Here is a 20,331-nt window from a genome sequence, read left to right on the forward strand (position 1 = left end):
CACCCTGAGAGACAGGCTCTGGTCTTGCAGCTGGACTGGCATGCAGAGGGAGTGCATGGGACTGCCTGGGGGACGGTAACAGAGCTAGCAGGGCCTGATGTAAAGGTCAGAGTCGCTGTGCTTGGCTCAACAGCCAGCGCTATCCTTCCAACTCAGCATGCAGCAGCTACAAGGAACCCAGCCAGTGCTCAAGAAATAGCAATCTGCCCGTTCTTCCTGACAAAAAAGTCCCCTCAAAAATCCCTGATTGCTACTTTTATATTTGCAGATTTGTCTAAAACATAAAGAATCATACCCACCCAGTGAGTAATCATCAGTAAATTAGTGATTTCGATTTTCTAGCCACAATGGTGAGAAGCAAATGGCCTAAACTGCCAGTGAGTGGTCAGCCAGCTCTCCCGGACCCTCCAGCAGCCCTCCGCAGCCCTGGACAACCTGGGCTTCCAGACACGAGACTGAAGCCTGAAGATGAGGCCTCTCGGCCGAGAGGCACAACCAGTCTCAAAGGCATTCTGGTTGCCCCCTAACCGCTGCCTGCTGTTGCGGTCCTGGCTCCTCTCATTCTCAGTCCTCTGACATGAGACTCCTACGTGGGACCCAACATCCTATAAACCAGCTCTGTGGAGGCCCCTCTTGTCCCTGATCCTGAAAGGATCCTCTCCCACCAGCTTGTTGCTTCTGCTGAGTCCTGCCTCATCCCCATGCTGTTCCTACAAAGGCACCTGGCCTTTTAATGGCAGGGGGAGTGGAGGCTCAAGTGAAAGCTCCAGGACACCTTCAGGTCTCCCTGGACCTCTGACACCAATGCTGTCACTGCTCAGCACTCTTCCCGCATGTCCTTCAGTCCAGCAGGGCGGCCCACCCTTGGTTGGTTCATCTTCAATGTGCACCTAAAAGTGGGCACTTCTCTTCCTCCACAGGCCCGGGTACTGTCTCATGAACTCTTACAGACTCAACTGCCATCATCAGAAAGTGGACGTTTCCAGAACCATTGTGCTCCAACTGTCCAATGGCAGTTTCCTAGAGGATTCAGGTGCAATGAGCCCCACAGATGATCTCTCAGTCTGTGCCTGCCCCCTGCATCCTGGAACCAAGCTTGAATCTGAGATTCTCCCACACCTTCCCACTTCTTGTCACCATACCTGACCCATGTCACTACTGGGGCATCTCTCTACCTCGTTCCTGTTCCTCAACCTCCCTCCCAAACCAGTGCCAGCACTTTCCAGGGCCCTGCTCCAGGCCCTCGCCCTGTCCTGCACTGTCCCCAGCCTGTGACTGTATCTCTGCAGGCTCCTGTTCACTTGTGGGCATGAGGGGTCCATGAACCTACTGCCTGTTCACACACCTATGAATGGGCCCCTAGCCCTGACCTTCCCATGCCCTAACACATTCCCTCATGCCCCACCTGTCCTGCTGTTCCTCAACAATCCCAGCTTCCCACACGCAGTTACCACGCCCTCAATACCACTGGCTCCTCAGAGTGAACACACCTTAAAGTGGTTAGCCCTGACAGCCAAGAGCCCGCTGCTTTTACACCCAACCTCTGCAATCTGGAAAGCATGCTTCTTATTGCTTTATGACTGTCCCAGAAGCCAGCAGTGGCTACTCACCAACCCCTCCAGGTGGCACACTATGACCGCCCACTCTCCCAGGACTTCCATGCAGGGTGGGCTCTGCTACCAAGGCATGGCTGACACGTGTGTGTGTGGGGGGGTGCTGTGCATCGTGGGCTCTTTAGCACCACCCTGGCCTCCACCTACTAGATGTAGCACCGCACCACCAGGTGTGACAACCAAACATTCCCTGGGGGTCAGAGTCGCCCTCACTGAAAACCAGGGCACTGGAAAGTATGCCCATGGCTTTCTGTGTGTGGCTTGTCCTTGTGGATTCTCTTTCTTGCACACGTTGCTCTGAGTGGGATTGCTGGTTGGAAGGGGACAGGTGGCCTTCTGGCAGTTCTCACAGCACTGCTCGCTCACTCACTCATTGCCCGAGCAATAAGGGGCCATGCACTCAAGATCCTGGTGTGTACACTGGCAGGATGGGGCAGTAGGGAACCCCTAGCCAGGGGCAGTTTCCCTCTGGTGTGTTGGAGCCCCGCTGCCACCTCCCAGTGCCAGTGCCTGAGGACCCTGACAAACTGTCTCAGAGTTCCCTCTGTCAGCACCCGAGGAAGGACCATAAGCACTGTCACTAAAAGGGAGGACATGTCACATAACAGTCCCAAACTGGAGGTAACAATTGGGATGAAGCTTGACGTGTCTCCGATGTCCAGGCTTCTCTGGCCTCGGCCCATGTGCGGTGAGAGAGAGACGCCCGTCCTCTTCTAAGAAAGAAACTCAGGAATGCCAAGGACAGTTCTGGGAGTAACACCTTTTAGGTCAAGCTCATGGCCTGAGAAAAGGCTCCCCAGAGGCTCATGGCATGAGGAACCCTTGGAGATCAGGTTAGCCACACCACACATTACAACAATGGCCCCCTCATGCAACTGTACTTTATCCCACTGGGGAGATGCTGAGGTCAGGTGGAATGAAGGTAATGCCTTCAAGGGCCTGGGATCTCTCCAAGCAGCCCACCCTGGCCAGCAGATGCCCAGATCTGGATCAAGAGAGGGTGGTACTGCACCACTGCTCAATGGCAGAAACAAGTATTGTGAATGGGATTTTCACTTTGGTGTTTTTATTCCCTATATCTTGATCAATAGAAAGCAAAGTAGGTGCCAAGTGAATGCTGCCACACTCTGTTCAGGGAGAGTGAGAGTCACAAACACCTGCTGGGAAAGATTCAACTCCATAGGAGCTAGTCTTCTGATCCAAGTAACTGAAGAGGCTCAGTGTTAATGACAGATACTGATCTTCACCCTGTGTTCTACACACAGGTCCCCCTTTACTTCACCCTCCTTGTCCCCACCGTAAGTATCTCCTGATAGGGCGTTGTGGCCATCTCACCAGCCCTCCACCCCCAAAACATCAGGAAGCACACAGGAGTGCATGGGGCACCGGGAAACCCACCTTGTAGAGATGGTCCTTCTTGCAGAGCTCCACGCTCTGGGCCCACCGCTTGTTGCCCTTGTACAGATAAGCCGCAATGCGCCTGAACTCAATCAGCTGGTGCTTCTCTAACCGCTGTGCCAGGGCGATGTTGTCAAAGTTGTCGTAGGCATCAATGGATGCCCTCAAACCCTAGGAAGACCCGGCCTTTCCGTGGGTGAGGGACACAGTGGAGCGGACAACCAGGAATTACTCATTGGCAGCTCCTGCCACCATGGCCTCAGAAAGGCCCCTCTTCATCTACCTCTGGTGCCTTGTGGGGCCCACAACCCCTCCTGTGCAAGGTCAGCCCTTGGAGAAGGGGGCGGGTACGAGGAGGGGCTCTCCAGTCCCTGAGTGCCCAACACTGGCTGCAGGGGTCCCTGGGGCAAAGGGAGGTCACTGCCCTCTGATAGGGCTCCTTCCCCCACACCCACCTGGTAATCCTCCTCTTCCGTCAGTAGGTGGTTGAGGGCCTCATTCACACTCTTGTTGTTGTGGCTCTGGACTGACCGCAGGTAAGGCTTCACTAAGGGCAACTGGCCTGCCTGACAAGTCAGGAGAATGGTTAGGGCACTCAGGCAAGTCATCAGGGCACTGAGCTGGGGGCACTGTGACACACTGATGGGCCAAAGTGTACAGCCTGGTTCCAGGTCTCCTTCCAGACAGCCACAACTGATATGCCCTACACATACTAACACACGAAGGGCTGCCTGGGTTACTGAGTAAATGCCAGTTTCGTCTATGGATATTTTGGCTGAAATACAAAGCTGTATCTGAAACCTAAAGCAGTTTGATACATTTAATCTTTACATTTGCTGGGTATCAATTTAAAGAACTACTTATTGGGGCACTGGGTGGCTCAGTCGTTAAGTGTCTGCCTTCGGCTCAGGTTGTGATCCCAGGGTCCTGGGATCGAGCCTCATATTGGGCTCCCTGCTCCGTGGGGAAGCCTACTTCTCCCTCTCCTACTCCCCCTGCTTGTGTTCCCTCTCTTGCTATGTCTCTCTCTCTCAAATAAATAAATAAAATCTTAAAAAAAAAAACTACTTATTAAGGAATGGGGTGCCTGGGTGGCTCAGTCAGTTAAGTGTCTGCCTTTGGCTCAGGTCATGATCCTGGGGTCCTGGGATTGAGCCCCACGTTGGGCTCCCTGCTCAGTGGGGAGGTCTGCTTCTCCCTCTCCCTCTGCTGCTCCCCCTGCTTGTGTTCTCTCTCTCAAATAAATAAAACCTTTAAAAAAAAAGAAATAAAATCTTTTAACAAAAATAAAAATAAATTATTTATTAAGGAATTACCACTCAGATGACCTTGACCCAATACACCCTTTTCTGGCTCTGGGATGCTGGCTGACTCACCTTTGAAAAGAAGCCAACAGTCCGGGTGTGGTCTAGCCGGGGCGCCAGCACAAGCAACAGGTCGTTGATGAGCAGAGGTTTGTAATCCAAATAGAACTGCAGCGCTTTATAGTAGAGCTCCACATTGGCAACCTGTGGGTGGAGATAGAGCTAAGGGTTGGCTCCTGTCAATCCCCAGGCCGCCCCACCCACCTGTCTCAGATGCAGCACACTCCACCGTAACTCCTTCCAGTTTTTGCCCAAATGCACTTTATTAGTGACGCTTGTTGTGACTGCCCCTTTCAAGACCAAACACTCCCTCCCAACATGCCCCCTTTCCCACTTCTGACATTTTTCTCCTCAGTATTTGCTCCTCAGTGACCTAAACAGCAGGCCTTTGTTTCCTGCCTCGCCTAGTATCTGATGCAGGGTCCATGCTCAGGTAGTATCTGTTGAGTGAATGAATGAGGGGTAACAGGCCAGGATAAACCTGAACTTCAAAACATGGTTTTATCCAAGCAAGATTCCCCCAGTCCTCCCTGGAAGCTCACCCTGAGCTGTAAGCAAATCTGTAACACATCCTATTATGTCTTCACTGCTCTCAGACAAGACACCATGGTATGCGAGGTCTGAGTCATTCCAGGCTGACCCTGTGTCACTAGGAAGGCCACCCTCCTAGGCCTGCTGATAGTGGGGCCTGGTGGTCAGAGAACAAAGGTGGTTCCTACCTCCAAAGGGACGTGTGCCAGGTGTGTGGTGATCAGCATGTCCAAGGGAGCACGTAGAGGTCCAAGGGTGCACACAAAATGTAGCAACATTAGAGTCATGCTGGGCGGAGGGGCTGGGCACAGTGGGAGCTTTCTAGTAACACTAGGTCCAGGTAAGCCAGCAGCAATGTGGGCCCAGTGACATCTGCAGACCACATGGCAGAGGAAGGGGACTACCCACAGCCCCCCTCATTACTGGTACTCTTTTTGGTTACTGACTTTATCCTCCTCTCCAGTCCCTGGCTTGGACTGGCCCTGGCCCCTCTCAGAGCAGAGCACTCACTGTCACCACAGATTTTGACCTAGACTGGCCTCAGAGTCCCTAGTGCTGTCCCTGTTGGTGCCCCCTCCCCTTCCCCTGGGCACACTTGCTTCAGAACTCTGGAACCTGCTAATCTTCCAGCCAGGCCCTTTTACTCAATGGTATCTGGACCCAATCAGGGGTCTCCGCCAGCCTAGATGTCTAACAAGCAGAAAGGGCAGTGGGGACGTAAGGTGGGGGTGGAAGGGCAGGGGCACACTGGATAACCCGCTTTCCCCGCCTTTGGAACAAGTCATTGCTGCCTTCACTAAAGCATGGCCAAAGTGCTCCACATCCCTCTGCTTAGACAGCTTAAGGCAGAGCACAACTGGCCATGCTGCATTCCCTCACTGCAGTGACTATGAAGATGGATATGAGCAGGCCCAACCACTCTGGGTGGGTGGGACCATAGACATGTGTTGTGTTGTGTTGGGCTGAGCCACTGATCTGGTGACAGCTGGCACTCTCTGAAGCATCCCCTGCTCCCATCTAGGGCATTGGCGTCTGTGTGGCACCCTCTTGTGGAGCCAAGCACCAGGATGGGATCACCAACAAGGTCATACCCCTTTGTGCAGTTGGTAAGGACGGCCACCGCTGCCCCAGGACTAGGGACGGGGCATTATTCCTGTTTTGAAGAAGAGAAACAGGCTCAAAGATTCTGTCACAAGCTCAAGGGTGACCAGTGAGGGTGCTCTGGCTCCTGACAGTCACTGCACTACCTGTGAGAAGCACCTACTGTAGGCCAGGCACTTGTTGCTGCTCACTTGGCAGGCAGGAAACATGTCCATTTTATGGATGGGGTCACTGAGGTTCACAGTGATGACACTAGCTCACAGTGACAGAGACAGCAAGTGGCTGAGATGCAACCCAGGTCTGTGTCACTCCTGCCTGGCCCTCCACCACTCAGTCCTGTGGCCAGATGATTCTAAAGTTCTCCTGTTGTGTGCCCAGAGTCCTGCTGTGTGCCAACAATGTCCTCTCTGCCAGGCCACCACACCAGCCACCACACCAGGTAGGTGTCCTTTACATCCCTCTCTCCTCCACATGCAAACTGACAAGGGTTTCTCACATAGCAGAGAGGCAGAGGCATCAAGAACAGAACTCAGCTGTCAGCTGCATGAACACTGTTTTGCCACAAGAAATGGTCTGTCGGGGCGTGTGAGGGGCTCAGTCGGTTAAGCGTCTGCCTTCGGCTCAGGTCATGATCCCAGAGTCCTGGGATTCAGGCCCGCATTGGGCTCCCTGCTCAGCAGGGAGTCTGCTTCTCTCCGTCCCTCCTCCTCCCCTGCTTGTGCTTTCTCACTCTCTTTCAAATAAATAAAATCTTAAAAAAAAAATATGGTCTTGTCTATGAGCATGTGACCTCGGACCCAAGATGTCATGCTGACTTCCATCTCTCCTCAGTAATCTTCTGATCCTGACCACCATCAAGGTAGACTGCACTTGGGTCATGGGCCACATCAGCTGCCTGGACAGCTTATAACGCCCCAGACACCACTAAGAAACAAAAAGCACTGCCACCTCAACCATGGCATGTCATCAACTTTAAAATGCATCCCAATATCATTTGAGTTCGATGTGAAAAAAGCATGCCTAGAATTGATCAAGTATGGGTTTTCCAGCATGTTTTTCTTGTATGCTGGGGGCACAGGAACGTGAAATCTGCCCACCCTTCCAACAGTAACCTGCAGACCTGTACAGGATGGGATGTCTGCAGGCCACCGATTTCACATACGACCACACTAAATAGCACTGACGTGTGTGACCTCAGATGCTGAGACCTGGCTAGGTACTCCACCCATCACCCACACCTGCCCTCAGCAGCCATATGTGGAACAGAAGGCAGACTACTCCCTGACCCAGATGGTGAGGAGCCAATGCCCACCCCCCCAATCCCTCCCGGGAGCAACAGAACTGACATACAGTCAAAATGCTATCTTTCACTGACAGCAAATGGGAGAGACCTGTGGACAAGTTATTCATGTAAGGCCACTGGGACAAAACGAGGACACTCAAAGCCAAAGACCCGGAACTGATGACAGAAAGCTTCATCCCCTCACCTTCAAATACACAGGGCTCACAGAGGAGGAGAAGCTTGGAAGCTGGGCCCAGGCTGAGCCCAGAAACAAAACAGCAGAGGCCTGCTCAGTGCCTGCACCCAGACCTGACACTTTCCAACAGTATTTGGCAGCTGGTGGAATAGTTCAGCACCCTGGTTTAGCCCAACGAGACTATTGGAGGGTGGATGCTCCAAGGAAGGGTGGGGATCCAGAGGCCAGCAGATTCGGGCTCATGAATCCACCTCCACGGGTGCCTGTGCTCCTCTGGGGCTAGCAGTTTTAGGGGGAGAGACGTGAAGAAAAAATATGCCAGATGGTAGAAAATATGAAACAATACAACAGGAAATGGTATAGACGGGGTCTGGAGGTGGGTCCCAATCTGATAGGGCAGAAGGAAGAGCAAACACCAGGGTCTGGTTGTTCAGGACCCCATGGGGGAGTGAGGTAGGGAGAGTGGTCCTAGGCCCTGCCCCGCCTGTAGCCTAGCTTTGGGGCCGAGGCCAGTCACTACCCTTCTTAAGCATCTGTTCCATTTGTGCAGACAGAATCACCATGACCTCCACAGAGGTCAGTGAGACCCTCACAAGATGAAGGCAAACACAAACACACCCTGGGGCGCACACACTGACATTCATCCTGCCTGCCCCTAGGATAGGCTGGGCAGAGGCAGACAGGAGCTGGTGCTCAGGCACCCTCTCACCTTGGCAATAACATCCTTGAACTGCCCTTCCCTCCAGGCGTCTGTAGGGTGATTGATCATGGTAAGGACGGCATTGTCGTACTCTTCATACTTGTCATAGAGAAACACCAGCTCTGCCCAGAGATGCGCCTGCTCTGCAGCTCTCAACACCTGGGAGGATAGCCAAGGCCGAGGGCTGGGCTTGTGCCCACATGCACACGGCAGCCAGAACCCCAAAGAGGGCTAGATTACCTTTGGGATGTTGACTCGGGACCAGAAGAGCTCCAGGTGCTCTGGCATCTTCTGAGGCTTGAATTTGGAGTAGAGGATGGCCAGCTCTGTGAACATGCCCATGTGGGCCCGCTCCAGGCCCAGGGCCGCCTCCAGCAGAGAGATCAGTTCCTCAAAGTAGCCCCGATCCTGACAGACCGACAGACATGCTTGAGGTAAGGGCAAAAACACCCGGGGTGGCCAGCCCTGCTCTCTCTCGGTTATGCACTCTGGTTCCAGCCCGCTGGACATGCCTGAGCTGAGTCTGACTGGTTTCCATCACATTAATGCCCAAAAACCTCAAGGGCCACCCCCAGGGGACGATTTCACACCCTCCTCATTCCCTGTCTTCACTGTGTGGATAACCTTGCTCCTGCTTCACTGAGAAATGGAAGCCATTAAAAGCAAATGTCTGTGTTGACCCTGCCGGCATCTGTACCCATGTTGTCTACTCGCATGCTGCTTGTGCTCCTGGCTTAGGCCCCAGCACCTGCCACCTACTGAGGCTGAAGGGTCAGTAACTGTCCCTTTCTCTCTGGGCAACAGCTTCTCCCTCCACAGCTTGCCTTTAGCAAACACCCTGCTTATTCTCCCATCCTGAAATGCTCTTTCTTGATTCCATGGCCCCTACCATTGCCATACCATTTTTCTACTCTTTGCAGCAAAACTCCTCAGCAGGATCCTGCCAGGTTGACTGTCCCTCCCTCCTGGGCACAGATGCCTTGGTCTCTGTAACTTCTTACTTTACCCCAACCCATGTTGGAGAGCCCTAGGCTCGCTTTCTGTTATTCTTTATCTGCCCCCACCCCCCAGGACCTCACTCAAGTTGCGTATCTTTATGTCCATCTGTGTGTCAACAAGTGGCTCCTATTTCATTTCTCTAGCTGAGTTTCTTCTCTGAGTCCCAGGCCCTGTTTCCCTCTGCCTCCCCTGACACCTCTACATAAACATCCAATTGGCAGCTTAAACTTGGTATGTCCAAAACTTAATCCCTGTTCTTCCCTTCCACCAGTCTCTCCCTTTAGTCTTCCCCACGTCCACTAGTGAGAACTCTGTCTCTAGTTGTTCAGGCCCAAAATAAATGGAGTCATCCTTACCTTTTTCCTCTCTCCCACACACAATCTACTAGCATACTGACTCAGCTGCACACTCAAAAACCCCCAAATCTGATCGCCTGATCACTTCTTACCCCGCATCACCCACCCCAGGGCTCTCCTGGCTGCCACCTGCCCGCTCCCCTATTTGCCTGTCCCCAGAAGGGGCTGTTCTCAACACGCAAGCCAGAATGGCCCCTTACCTTCAGGTCCCGTGTCCTGCTGTGAGTCCTTCATGATGGCCTGTGTTCCCCCCAACCCCCCGACCTCCCTTCCCCAGGGACTTTCCTCAAATACTTGGCACATTCCTGCCTCTGGACTCTGCCCTGGCTGCTGACCCTTCCTTCAGATTTCCCCACGACCAGGCCCTTCAATTTCTCCAGGTCTCTTTTCAGGGTCACCCTCTCAATTAGTGTGACCTTGATGGTCCCTTCATGAAGTTTCACCCAGGCACTCCTGGTCCCCAAACAGGCTCCATTGTTCCTGTAACTCATCACTTCCAAACGTGATGTTTGTGGCCTGTCAACCTCAATGAATGTGAATTCAAATGAATGAGGGTTTTTTTGTTTTGTTTACTGATACCATTATCTAGAATAATGCCCAGCATATGGCAGGTACTCCAACACTTGCTGAACAAATGAAGTATTCTGTCAGCCACCACCAGACTGCTTTATTACTTTCCCCGTTTACTTTATAGTTTTATTTCTTGAGCTTCTGTGGAATAGGAAAGCATCTGTCACTGAAAAGTCATCCAGCCTAGCTTGACATTTTAGACTCCAGCGGCCCTCACTTTCATAAGCTCATAGGCCCCTTGAACCCTGTGACTCACTAAGTCCCCCCATAGCCCTTACTATCCCCTCAGTGACAGGGGTCTGGGGCTTGAGTTCCATGGGAACAGTAACACCGCATAGCAAAATCCAATTTTCAGTCTACCCTGCTGACCCCACACTTCCACATACGCAGTTCCAGGACTCCCACAGACAGAGGCCCGGGCCCTGAATACACTGATGTCTGTCAACCACTTGACAGAGAAGATGAACTATGACACTAACACAGATAGCTCCCACTCTTCAAAGGTCCCTTGGGGCTCCCTACCCTGGACTGTTGCATGTCCTCCATCTCTATGGTACCTGATAATCATACCCTCTGTGGGCCACACACTCTAGGGGATTGGGGTATGGGCTGTGTCTCTGCCATGACTTGTTCCCAGCAAGGTACCCAAGGATTAGCCACATGTGCAAGTCACTGGCTAGGCTTCTGAAGGTCCAAGGACACAAGAAGAGGGGGGAGTACTCTTTTTTTTTTTTTAATTTTTTTATTGTTATGTTAATCACCATATATTACATCATTAGTTTTTGATGCAGTGTTCCATGATTCATTGTTTGTTCATAACACCCAGTGCACCATGCAAAACGTGTGAGGGGGGTGTTCTCTTAAAAACACAAATACCAGCCTGTAGTTAGGTTCAGGATATAAAACACACCAATCTGATTTGTGGACGGGTCGTCTAGCACATGAAAAGACTTTCCCATAGAGACAGTGCTTTGTATGCCTACCTGAGGATGTGACACATACTAAGGGGATGAGCGTCCCTTTATGTGGAGTGTTTAGGTGTCATTCATCATCTCCACTGCTGGTAGAGATCATCTCTGGCCAGAGACTAGTTACCTGGTAATAGCATATCAGCTCCTCCAGCTCATCTGCGTGAATGACAATGTGAAGACCACACAGCTGTGCAAGGCGGAACTCCTGCCCATCCACGCATGCAAAGCACACCTATGGGAGGGAAGGCCAGAGAGTGTGAGTGTCCCCAAGACAGGGCACAGTGCCACAAGAGCTGGCTGCCAGGGATGCAACTACAAATGCAGAAATACCAGCAAACAGCGTTTTTAAAGTTAGATTCTGAACAAGTAAAAGGTGAGCTGCGTGAGACTGGGAGAAAAAATAGTGTCATTTCTAATCTGCAGGCCAATGGGGTATTTGAGATTGCAGAGAGAAGAGGGCTCATGCATTACTTCTAAGCCCTGAGACGTGAAGGTCTCTTTAGGGGACAGGAAAGCAATGCTGGAATCTCCTGTTTGGGGTTTGAAAACGGTTTAACAAAGTTCAAGAATAACTGTCAAAGGAGTACAGTTCATCTGAGTGCTGTTTATGTGGGAGGAGCTTACTTTAATAAATATTTTTTAAACTGAGCTTTTGTTTTAGGCACTCTGCAGTATGTACACTCAATGATAACAAGTTCTAGGAAGTAAAAGAAGCCCCCCGGGGGTTCTGCTCAGAAAGACTCAGAAGGGGCCCTTGAGTTGCTCGCTCGCTCCTTTCTTTTTCTTTCTTTCTCTCTCTCCCCCTCCCTCCCTCCTTCCTTCCTTAGATTTTATTTATTTATTGAGAGAGAAAGAGACACACGAGCAGGGGGAGAGGGAGAAACAGATTCCCCACTCAGTAGGGAGCCCCACCTGGGGCTTATCCCAGGACCCTGAGATCATGACCTGAGCCGAAGTCAGATGCTTAAACAACAGAACCACCCAGGTGCCCCTAAGCTGCTCTTTTTTTCAATGGCTGAAGACAGACCTCATACCCACAGGCAAAGCTGGTTTCTCTTGAAGTTTCCCTACCTCCCCATCTTCTATATATGCATGTGTTTTCATGGTAGATAAGGCAGAAAACCCAGATAAACAAAAATAATCCCACAACCCAGAGATAACTGGTCATTACCTCGAAACACAACTGTTACCAGCTATATTTCTTGTGATACAGCACCCACCAGATCTCTCTCTCTCACATAATCACACACAGAATGGAATTACCCTACACATTCTACTTAAATTTCTCACAGAATACTCAAAACCTCCCCTCCCATAACCTTGGCTATTCATTTTGGTAGAGTTGCAATATGTACACTATTTAAACATGCCCTTGATATTAGACATTTATGTTGATTTTAATCTTTTATTAAACAGTACTTCAGAGATTCATTGAAACTAAATCTTTTGTACCTCTTTACAAACTTTTTTATACTTACAGATAATTCTGGTATTATCAGAGAGCTAGAAGACGTGCCCTACCAATTTACTACAAAAGACCAAAAATGCCAATTTACACTGATCATACCACTAATAAGGTGGTTTTTAAAAATATCTTAAATTATGACACTACTTCTCATACTGATAATTCCATGCTATTAAGACAGCCTCTGGGAGCTGATTGGTCCAACACAGAGCTCTCCAAGGCCTTTGTTTCAACCACAAATGCAAGCTTACAAGGTTCTCTGAGCCTTCCCAGAAGACTCAGAACCCTGCCTGGACAAGGCACAAGGGTGTGGAGGAAGGAAGGACAAGGAGGAAAGGCTTGAGAGACTAGTGGTCTCCTGGAGACTTCCTATGCTTACCTCCTTCCACGTCCGGGTGCTGTTGGCCTTGCGGCTGCTGTCCACCGCTGCCTGATATTCCCCGAGGTGGACCAGGGTGGAAGCCAGGCGGGCAAAGTTAGAAACACTGCTGTACAGCAGCTTCGCGGCCTCATACATTCCCTCCTCGTAACAGCGGTCTCCAACCTACGAGCAACCAGGTAGCTTTACTGAGACCTTCTTAAATGGGAAGATTCTCCAGAGATGGTTCAAAGTTCCTAGGTGGCAGAGGTATTTCTGTTTTCAAAGAAGGCGAGTACCTTTCTGATCACACAGCAGCCTGGGCTACACAGAGCTTCTGAAGGATAAAGTGTGCCCCTCAGGCCCTGGATCCACTCTCCACCACCTGCTCCTGTGTCTGCTGGCTGTCATCTCCCACATCTGCACCCCAGTGGGCCTGGCCTCAGAGGTGTGCTCCTTGCTGCTTCCAGGCAAGTCCCCTCCGCCCCCACTAACAGCTGCCCACCAGAGAATAGCCTGCCAGGAATCACACACCAGCCCCGGTTCTTGCTGCCACCCAAAGATCTTGCTCATTCCCTGACAGCTTTAGCTTTCTTTGACTTCCTCTGCTCTGAGGACCTTGCATCTCTCCTGACAACAGCCAGTCACTGTCAGCTGCCAATCCTGGGAAGCCTGGTACAAGAACCTACTCTCTGCCTGCTACCTCCCCTCCTTTCCAGCTCACCACCTCCAGACACCCCAACTCCTGCCCACCACCCCCATCTGCGCCCGGCCAACTCTCCTCCTGGCTTGCTGGCTGTTGGCAAGCCATGTGGCTCTACCCTCACTGCCTTGGTTGCACTTGGCTATACTCACTTGGCCAAACCCCAGTCCTGCTTAGAGCGGTTTCTCTGCCAACTCCACACCCGAGACCGCAGAGCTAAATTCAGACAGCCAAAACCCAAAGTGCCACCCAGGCTCTCTTAAACTTCATGATGATGCCCCTAGAGGAACACGCAACACTAGCAATCCTACTCCCTCAGCCCAGGTACTCGCTCCTTGTCCATCATTCATTTCCTATCTTCTCTCCCCAAATTTCCAGCAACTCAAGCTGAGTGCCTGGCTTCCCAAACTCTGAGGAGACAGACACAACCTGAAGAGCCCTTCCATAAGCACCAGAACTGAGCCTGCCCCCTTGCTGCATCTGTGGTTCTCACCTGGCCCCAACGTCAACTCTACTGGTGCACGTGACCCCAGCCCCCCTCCCCTGCTCCAGGTCCCCTCCCCTGCTCCAGCAAGCCTAGCAGTGATTCTTCCCTCTATACTAAATCACTCCTATAAGCTTAAGGAATCAGTGTAATTTCCCCCAGCTCCAAACCAAACCAACCAATCTTCACTGTGACCTCAGCCCAGCTATTGGCTACCACTCTGCTTCTACCCTTTCTTTTTGAGCAATATTTTTCAGAAGAGATGTCTATCTGTCTTAAGATCTGTCCCCAGTCTCTTTCTGTCCTCTCTGGAATCTGCTGCAATCAGTCTCTTGCCAACTTGCTAGCAGTCACTGCTTCTAAGTCGCCAGCTCATGATGCACACCATCTGGCTTACCCATCACTCTCCCCGACAGACACCTACTTGCTTCCCTGCACAACCCTTTGCTTTTGTCCCCCCACCCCGCCACTTTCCATCCCCACTTCTCCCTACCCTTGGGCTTTGGGGTGCCCTGGTCTCAGGCCTCAGCTTCCCCCCATCGCACAGTGTCAACTGCACACCGAAGACTGCCACATTTACAGCTCTATTCCTAAATTCTCCTTGGAAATTGGACTTCTGTACCCAGGACAGACGCCCCTGGATATCGAGATCGAACCTGTCTGCATGCGAGTCCTGACTGTCCTCCAGGCAGGCTTCATACATGGCCCCCACCTCAGTAGGCACAAGTCCATCTGTCCATGGCTGTCCCACGCCACACATGGCACAGCTGCCTTACTCCCCCTTCTCACTCACACTCCACCAGCAACCCAAGCTTATCACCAGCTCTCTGCCACTCACCTTGACCACTTTCTCTGAGTGGCCATTGACTCTGGCTGGGCTACTGAATAGCCTCTTATCCGCTCTCATTGCTTCTGCCTCTGTCCTTCAGTCTGTTTTCAGCACAGCAGAAACTCCAGAGGAGTTCTGTTAACCCCTGAGACCAGATCATATCCCTCCTCTGCTCAGAGTCCTCTGATCTCACCCAGAGCGGAAGCTAGAATCCTGCCCGTGTCCCACAAGTCCTGACATGCCTTGCCAACAACCACCTCTCCCCAGCATTCCCTCTCTGACTTGAACTGTGAGCCCATGTTTGACGTCCTGCTTCAGCCCCCTGGGCCACCTCTGTACTGCTCCTGCAACACACTGAAATATTCCTCAAGGCACCCTTGCACAGGCTCTTCTGTCTGCACTCAGGCCTCCTCCCTCAGAGGGATGGATTCAAGAACTCACCTCCGGGACACCATGCTAGCCACCTGTCGAGAAGTGCACCACCCACCTTCCCACATCACCTGCCCTACACTGTCCACCTCTCCCTGCTGTGCTTTTCTCCTGTAAACTTACCATTTAAACACACCACAAATTTCTTGAATGGATCATAAGATCCACAAAGGCAGAAATTCGACTATTTTCACACCTGCATCCACAGTCCCTATCCTGGCACATGGAAGATGCTCAAGAAAAGTTCGTTGCATGGATTAATTAATGAAGTATCGTATCAAAGCGTATGATCCTTTAAGACTCTTATTATTGTCAATTTATAGGCAATACAGGGAAAATGAGTTAAATGACATCACGGGACTTCATTCAGCAGAAGCCAGACTGTGGGACACGTATAAAAACAGGCGGTGGACTAATCTGGCTGATGTGTACTGACCCCACGTTGGAGGACTGTGGAAGGCAGGGAGCATAGCCTTAGGGTCACCATGAACAGAGGCAAAGAACAAGCAAAGCCATCTGAGCTTCCTAGTCCAGCTAACTTCCGGTAGGATTTACCTTCTGTGTGACCCAAGACAGCATCTCTGGCTATGGTATTTAATAGACTCCCCAGTCAGGAGAATTCTGTTATGAATTCAGAGGGAGATTTCGGGCAAGGCTTCATTTTCTAACACCTTTATTAATTTTCTGATTATAAAGGCAATTTAAAAGTTATGGTCACCGATTAAAACAAGACTTGGCAAACACAGGCAAGTGAAAGGAAAATGGAATAGTATTGCCCAATCCTTATCTCTGAGTTCTTCGTTGTCACCACCTGGGATGTTTTTCTAGGTACACAGATATGTTCATCATATTGTACATGAAGGTTTTCACTCGGCTAGAACTTACTTCAAAGGTTTTTCTGTCCCAAACAAGACTCTAAATACTTGTAATGGCTGTATTATATTCTACTGAAGGATGTTATTTCCTTTTGCTGGACACTGGCTTTCAACTGTTATTAGTATAAATCATGCTGCAATGATTAAATATTTATGTGTAAAGCTATCTGGACTTTTTCTTCTTTCCTGGGATTTATTTTTACATCTAGACCTATGAGACCCATGATTAGGAATATACATATATTTAAAGCTTTTATGCATTAGATGAACTGATACTTTCCTTTGTGCTTTCTTCCACTGCCTATATGCTTAAAAACTCCTTCCTCATACAAAGATTCAAGTAAATACTGAAAACTTTTTATTAAGAAAAAAACCCCTCAACTTTTACCTATAATTCTTTCATCTAGAATCTCACCCCAGGAAATAGGAGACTTTACAGTTATTTAGCTCTTTCTTTTATTTAACATTTTTCCTTAAGGTTTGTTTAAACATTTTGGTGTTATTCCTACTTTAAAAAAAATTCTTCCCATTACACTATGATAATTGCTAACAATATGAAAAGCTGTTAATTTCCAACCTCTCTCTTTTACCTGGCCAGTTACTCAGTTCACTTTGCTCCTCAGTGATAACAGCTAGAACACTGGCACATAGTCCTATACATTTTTTAGGAGAATCATTCTGATGTGCACAGCCAGGGGACTTAACTTCCATACCAGCAACAGTAACACAGGACTTAATTCACAGGGTGGCTTGTTTCTCAGTGTCAAAGATCTGTGCCACTCTAGGAAGCAATCCCTAAACCTGCCTGGAGCAGTTTGTGGTCCCCAGGGCACAGCTTACCTGCTGGATGTGGGCATTGTTGGGTCCATTAATACAATCTTCTAGCTCAGACAGACGGCTGGTTTTAGCCAGGGCAAAAATAAGTTCAGTATCTATATAGGATTCACGGCCCTTTTTCCTGGCCATCTGTAGAAATTTAACCAGATCCTCCCAATTGTCTAAAGACAGAAAACAAAAATACATTAATCCAGAGCTGCTGAGTTTAAACAGGAGGCTCAGCTCCTCCCATTTTGTCCCCAGTTAAGATGTTTAATCTCCTACTCAGCTTCAGTGAGGGCTTAGACTCCAGGTAAGGTCTAGAAGGACTTGTTTGCCTGCTAAGCAGAGCCCTATTCCAGATGGGAGAGACAGGAAGGGCAGAACCACATGAAAGCTGACTCTGGGGAAGGGAAATTCCATGTCACCAAGTAAAGACCTCACCAGGAGGCAGGATGCTTATTCCAGCCCCTGGAGAAGCGAGGACCACAGTTAATTGGAAAGGCCAGAAGAAGCTCTGGGTCTAAGTTTTTACCTTAAAATTATCATGATAATGCTATGCATTGTGCTTAAACTATCTTGCCAACCAAAGAGCTAGTGTCTAGTTAACAGCCAACTGAAGAGTTAGTGTCATTAACAGAATAACAGTAATAGATTCTTTTGGAAAACTTTGACTTAGCATGTCTCCAATATCTCTGGATGTGTAACATGTGCAGATTCCTGGGAGGGCCACATCCTTCTCTTGCCACGCTTCACACCAGTGAGAAGCAGAGCCCCAGGGAGAGGAGGTTCACTTAACTGCTCCTGCTGGCTGCCTGAACGACCTCCAGGTAAGAGGAAGGGTCATCAGCTCTAATGTAGGAGTCGATGGCTTCTTTCACCAAGTCTTTCTGGAGCTGGGCGCGGGCCAGCTGACTCCATACAGCAGGCTCATTGCATCTCTCCGCAAACTCGTATGCTCGGTCTAGGTTTCCAATGTGCTCAATCAGGACCTAGGGGTTACAAGAGGGCTCTCATTCTCTGCAACACCCAGTCAGCTCCAGGGAGCAGACAGATTTTTGTTCAGTTCTACATTTTGCCTAAAGTTGCATGACCATTACAATTCAGTCCAAAGCAACTGGGCATTAAGTATTTCTCAGATGATGACTGGAGGGAAAAGATGAGACCTATATTGTACAGGAGGAAAATGCCATGTGGAGAAGAGACACTCCAACACAGAGGCATAAAGAAATGAGAGAAAGCCAAGCTAAGCTTTTTGGGCCAAGAGAATGACATGGGAGTTGTCTCCCGATCCTGGTAAGATAGTACAATGGGGCATATAGGGTGTAAAAAGGCTCAAAGGAGCTACTGTGGGGAATGAGATAGCTCAGCAGGCAGAAAACAGGCCTGAAGGACAGTCTGGAGGGCTTGGGTGCAGCAGCTGCCCCTCGTACAGTTTGATCTCAGAGCAAGGCCAAAGACCATGTATGAACCGAAAAGAGGAGATCTCAGATTTCACAGGCAGGTACAGAAAAATGGTAAGGGGAAGAAGCAAGGACATAAAGAATCTTGGTAAGACAGCAGTTAAAGTGATCTGTCCCATGGTTTATAATTCATTTGGAAATAAAACCAGAAAAGGCCAACATTCTGGGAGGAAAGGGAGGAGGGCTAAGGGAAAGGCTCTTGGTGGGGTTGAAGGTGGGCAGGAGGGCTGGCAGGACTGCTCTGAGGAGTTGAGGCAGCAGGGGGTGAAGGACTGAAACAGTCATCATGTGCGAGGGCTCTGAGAATCAGACACCTCGGTCACTAGTGCTGACCACAACACCTCGATTCAGGTATCCAAGTCTAGAGGAATGACCAGGAAGTGGGGGTGACTGCCAGACAGCAGGAGCACCAGCAGAGTAGGAGCCAACAGCCTGGGAAGATGGGTTACTGGTGAAGAGCAGAAAAGAGCACAAGGATCTGAGAGATACATCGAACAACCGGAGGGTGTGACACTGTTGGTGATGACGAGGACACAGTGTGGCAGAGGTCACTAGGGTCTACCATGACAGCACTCAGCAGCTCACCTGGATTGCTGAGGCGTTCACATCAAACTTGCGGAAGATGGTGAAGGCCTCCTCATACAGTGCACTGCTGACAGCGATGTTTGCAATGTCTGGGGCATCGTAATTGTCCAGGCGGCTGATGTATTCCATGACCCGTGTTCGGTCCGCCTTGATGGCAGTCAGGATCAGCAGATTCTGGAGATTCCTTAAGAGAGGTGGTGGTCAGCACAGTGTCACAGGAATGAAACCTGTACATAACACTCTTTGGCAGGTTGACCAGCCCAAGATCCCCAATTTAAAAGTATTTAAAACACATACACATGACTGACGAATAGATACAACAGAATATTTATGAAGTATATGTGGTCCAATGTCTTGAGAAAGCACCAGGTAGGAGATAGGAGAAATCAGAAAACCACCAATCATTGGAAGGCTGCTGCAGCTTCTCCAGGAGCTGCCTCCACTCCTGCTTCACAGGTATCTGTTTTCCTGAACTGTGCCTCTTACTAGCTCTTTGTGGTTCTTCATAGTTCTACCATATAAATTGTATATCTATGGGTGCCTGAGTGGCTCAGTCAGTTGCGCGTCTGCCTTCAGCTCAGGTCATGATCCCAGGGTCCTGGGATCAAGCCCCGCGTCAGGCTCCCTGCTGAGCGGGGAGCCTGCTTCTCCCTTTCCCGCTCCCCCTGCTTGTGCTCTCTCTCTCTCTGTCAAAAAAACAGTCTTTTAAAAAATTGTACCATTGTTGTAGTTCTGTATACTAGCAATGTACAACGTAAACAAAAAAACCCCTCTACCTATTTATAATAGCTTCCAAAACATGAAATATTTAGGTATAAATCTAATAAGACATATATATGATCTATATGCTGAAAAATATAAAATGCTGAGAAAAAGTAAGCAATATAGTTTTGCATGTTTTTAAACTGTCCTTTTCTTTAATCACACTAGATGCATTCTTATAAAATTTGTTTTCTTTTGTCTTCTTCAAAGATGTGGGGGGGAAATCTATGTAATGTACCATATTAAGAATTTAAAAAAGAAAAACATGATCATACTGATTCAGAAAGAGCATCTGACAAAATCCAACACCCATTAATGATAAAGACTCTGAACAAACTAGAAATAGAAGGGAACTTCTTCAATCTGATGAAGGCTATCTACAAAGTATCCACAGCTCTCAATGGTGAGAGACTGAATGCTTCCCCCCAGGATCAGGAACAAGACAATGTCTTCTTTCCCCACTTTTATTCAACATCCTATT

The 20,331-nt window shown here is 49.7% G+C and overlaps 1 protein-coding gene across 7 annotated transcripts in view; it reads right to left on the reverse strand.

Moving 5' to 3' along the window:
• The window catches only part of CLTCL1 (clathrin heavy chain like 1), a 101,572-nt gene that overhangs the window by 4,860 nt on the left and 76,381 nt on the right, over window positions 1-20,331 (reverse strand). For 4 of the 7 annotated variants that reach the window (XM_025858013.2, XM_073889688.1, XM_073889687.1 and 1 more), the window contains 10 exons: window positions 19,089-19,272; window positions 17,840-18,032; window positions 17,065-17,222; window positions 12,926-13,090; window positions 11,206-11,313; window positions 8,426-8,593; window positions 8,195-8,344; window positions 4,388-4,519; window positions 3,467-3,577; window positions 3,012-3,182 (listed from right to left, as the gene is read on the reverse strand). In XM_025858013.2, the coding sequence (XP_025713798.1) occupies window positions 3,012-3,182; window positions 3,467-3,577; window positions 4,388-4,519; window positions 8,195-8,344; window positions 8,426-8,593; window positions 11,206-11,313; window positions 12,926-13,090; window positions 17,065-17,222; window positions 17,840-18,032; window positions 19,089-19,272 (1,540 nt within the window). Of the gene's footprint in view, window positions 1-2,724; window positions 2,869-3,011; window positions 3,198-3,466; window positions 3,578-4,387; window positions 4,520-8,194; window positions 8,345-8,425; window positions 8,594-11,205; window positions 11,314-12,925; window positions 13,091-17,064; window positions 17,223-17,839; window positions 18,033-19,088; window positions 19,273-20,331 lie in introns of those variants that run through there. The other 3 variants (XM_073889691.1, XM_073889692.1, XM_073889690.1) reach the window with 3 other exon arrangements.

Source organism: Callorhinus ursinus, unplaced genomic scaffold, assembly GCF_003265705.2.
Source record: "Callorhinus ursinus isolate GAN/ISIS: 27379988/994484 unplaced genomic scaffold, GSC_fseal_2.0 scaffold115, whole genome shotgun sequence".
NCBI classification, from domain to species: domain Eukaryota; kingdom Metazoa; phylum Chordata; class Mammalia; order Carnivora; family Otariidae; genus Callorhinus; species Callorhinus ursinus.